We start from the raw sequence: 3,336 nt of genomic DNA on the forward strand, positions 1-3,336 counted from the left end.
CCTGCTCACAGCAGCAAACGTTCCCACAAGTGCACCTTACCCGTTCCAGTCGGGGCCCCCTACATCTCAGGGTTATAGCCAGGGGGCTGTTCCCAGGTCCAGCCAGGCACCACCATCCAGTCTCCAACAACTAGAACAACTCATGCCTCCCCAGTCCCAGTCTGCCCAGACTAACCTCCCTCCCCACTCCCAGTCAGGGAACTACCCGCCCATGGAGCAGAGTGTACCGGCGAGCAGTGCCGGCCACAATGCTCCGCAGCCGTTCAGCGTCGGCCCAGAGTTTCCTCAACAGCAGGGTCATACAAACAGCCCCCAGCCCAACCAGAACATGACCCCGGCACACTACGAACTGCAGCAGCTCAGTCAGCAGCTACAGTTCGAGTACAACCTGCCGCCACATCAGCGTAACCCTGAGAAGATCGGGCACCTACAGGAGAGGGTAAGGGTGCTGCAGAGCCAGATAAACATGGGACAACAACAACAACAACAACAACAGCAGCAGCAGCAACAGCAACAACAACAGGCTAATCAGGTAATGTGTACTATGTTATGGTAAAAAAATTAACTTTAAAGTGTTACCGCCTAGTGTTACTTTTATTTACCTTCTTGTGTACACGTATTTTGTTTATTTTCTGGTCATTTCTGATATAATTTGACCTGATGACTTTGTAGATCAACAACATTGTCAGTTGAGAAGTATTGTTAAGCTTCCAATTCACATGTCTAGAGTGACCTTTTGTTATTGCGTAGCATCATAAGTTATGGTTGTTTAAGGGGGCACACCCCAGTTTATTTGGGGCCTCTTTTCGAAGCTGCACACCCTCAAATCTAGCGACCGTCTCTGGCGTGGAATAATTCGGAAGGAGAATAACTGTATATGGGACGAAAGGGTATCTCTTCAGCTACAAGACAAGCTGAGTTTGGTTTCTTCAACCTTTTTAAGTTTGGTAAAATCAACGGAAAAAACATTATTTTCACTCCAAAATTAATGCCCAAAATTGCGAATTTTCGCGTAGGATAATCCCACAAAAAAAAATTTTCCGGCAGAAATGACTGATGCTGGCAGAAAGACCCAAGCCTTGACTATACCCGAGTAAATTATAAAGAAAATTCTAGTACTGTAATTTTCTAAACAGTCCACGGCGCGAGGGGTTGCAAATCCACCCCTACGAAGCCACAGAGCGAAAACTAGGTCAAACGGGCGGATTACACTTGGTGCGCAAGGATACCCGGAAGTAAGGTTCGGAGCCAAAAGAAATTTTCACCCCAAAATCACCATTTCTTACACTCTTCAGCCATGTTAATGTTTAATGATACTTCGTGGCAGTTTATAAGAAATGTCACCTCAAACTTGGACCCTCAAAACCCTTTCGTCACTTTTTTACAACGGACTATCACGGACCCCGGTCGCGGAAGAACTGGGGTGTGCACCGTTAATTTGTTTGAAGTCTTCTGTGTAATATCCGTGTTATATTTGCTTACAGTTCAGGTTCAAAGACTAGTTTGAACAACAATTGATTTACCCAGTGTTGCCATCTGGTCTCTTCTCTCTGTGCAAGGCATTGTGGGAATGCTACTTGACTGTATATTCTAATTTGCTAGAAGTTGCTTGGACCAAATACACACATGTAGTGGTTTATTGCTTCAAAGTTGACAAATTTCAGCCATTCTGTCCTCCTTGATGAACAAAAATGGAAAGTCCATGACGTTTTTTAAACAAAATGCCAGTAATCTGAATATATAGGTATAACCCATATGAAATTTACACCTGAAATTAAACCTGCAAGTTTTCTTTCAGGTAACATTGACCCTTTTTTTCCCCACAGTCATGTTGCATAACCCACTTAGAGGACTTTAGACAAGGTCACTTAAGTCGGCCCTAAAAGCTAAACTCTGTACATACAACATCAGAGTAGCATAGAATTCTATTTTTGAGAAGTGTGACAGGACAAAAACATTAAGGTATAATTTTAGCCATTTCAGCGGATGGACAGTACGAAAGAAAAGACCCATGTGACATACATTGTAGATTCTCTACTTTCATTTTTCAAGAACTTATTCTCTTATGTCTGGACAGTATTTTGTATTTTTCTGTCACATTGGAGGAGATTTGTTTTGAATTATGGTTGTAACTTTCAGTATGATGATTTTGAATTGAATTGTTCAGATGAGTATGGCTTTACCAGGTGCAGATGTATTGAAGTTACTTTATCCCAAAGTTACTGTTGAAACTTGGCACAGACACAAGAATTTGGCATGGCGTTCTCATTCCTAAGCCTTTAAACTAAGCTGGTAATTTGTACACATTTTGATGCTGGATTTTCTTCTTAACACTACGGTAGCAGGGTTGAAACTTTGTGTAACAGAATCTTTGCACATGGATATAACGGCTTGGTTGAATGTGCTTGTTTTATATTGTCCTCCTGTATTTCATAAGAGTCTAGGGGGTCACTACTGTAAGCTATACTAGACCCATGTTGATCAGATTGTCCCTTTATATTCTACAACTGTGAAAGACTTGTATTCTGTGATGAAGGTAGTAAGTTGTCAAAGTCCAGAGTCCATTCTAACATGTAAACAAGCTTTTGACCAGTAGAACTTTCCCAGAAAGAGGCTTCATGTGTTTACTGGTGGTAGTTGGGAGGTCAGGGGTTAGCAAGGAATAGGCTACTTGGTTAGCCATTGAACCGCCATCTAACCAAGATTGTACACGTAAAACTTGCATGCATACAGTGTAAGAAATGTTTCGTACACCTAAATCAATTTGATGAACATGTTGTTGTAGTCTGTTTGATATGACAAATTCAAGACTATCTAGAAAGAGGGGCGTTTATTTGCGATAGCACCCATATCGACAGCACCGCATATTTTGCCGGGTTGCCCTTACATCAGTACCTACACAATCAGCAGGAATAAATTTGACTCTGAGTCCCTTATTTTGCTGTTAATCTTGCCAGGGTTGTGATGTCAGATAAGACATGTCCTGCTCTTGACAGCTTGAGTTGTGGCATACATGAAAAGCAGCTCACCCAATAACTGCCCAGGGCAGCTAGGCCATAGCCAGGCCCTGCCAAAAGTTTATGGGGAGCTCCCTGGGGAGGTATAAATTCCTTCCCATCCAATACATCAACACTTCTGCGATATTGAGCAGGGGAAGAAATTACTTTTCTCTGGACCGCATTTACTCCACAAAAGTTGTCGATAAACGGGTACGGAGGTAGGCGTGACACAAGGTCAGGTCGTGTATATTTCGAAGTCCGTACTTATACATCAAAGTCTCTTATTACTATTCGGAAGCTGTCTCGAGTTTAGTGATACAAGAATATAAATATAACG

At 42.4% G+C, this 3,336-nt stretch overlaps 1 protein-coding gene across 5 annotated transcripts in view; it reads left to right on the forward strand.

The window, feature by feature from the left end:
* The window catches only part of LOC109473696 (chromodomain-helicase-DNA-binding protein 8-like), a 40,722-nt gene that overhangs the window by 7,378 nt on the left and 30,008 nt on the right, over positions 1–3,336 (forward strand). For 3 of the 5 annotated variants that reach the window (XM_019773658.1, XM_019773661.1, XM_019773662.1), the window contains exon 3: positions 30–532. The exons of 1 other annotated variant lie outside the window; for it this stretch is intronic. In XM_019773658.1, coding sequence (XP_019629217.1) covers positions 30–532 — 503 coding nt within the window. The remainder of the gene's footprint in view (positions 1–29; positions 533–3,336) is intronic. One more of the 5 variants, XM_019773659.1, reaches the window with a different exon arrangement.

This window comes from Branchiostoma belcheri, unplaced genomic scaffold (assembly GCF_001625305.1).
Source record: "Branchiostoma belcheri isolate BF01 breed outbred unplaced genomic scaffold, Haploidv18h27 scaffold3, whole genome shotgun sequence".
NCBI lineage: Eukaryota > Metazoa > Chordata > Leptocardii > Amphioxiformes > Branchiostomatidae > Branchiostoma > Branchiostoma belcheri.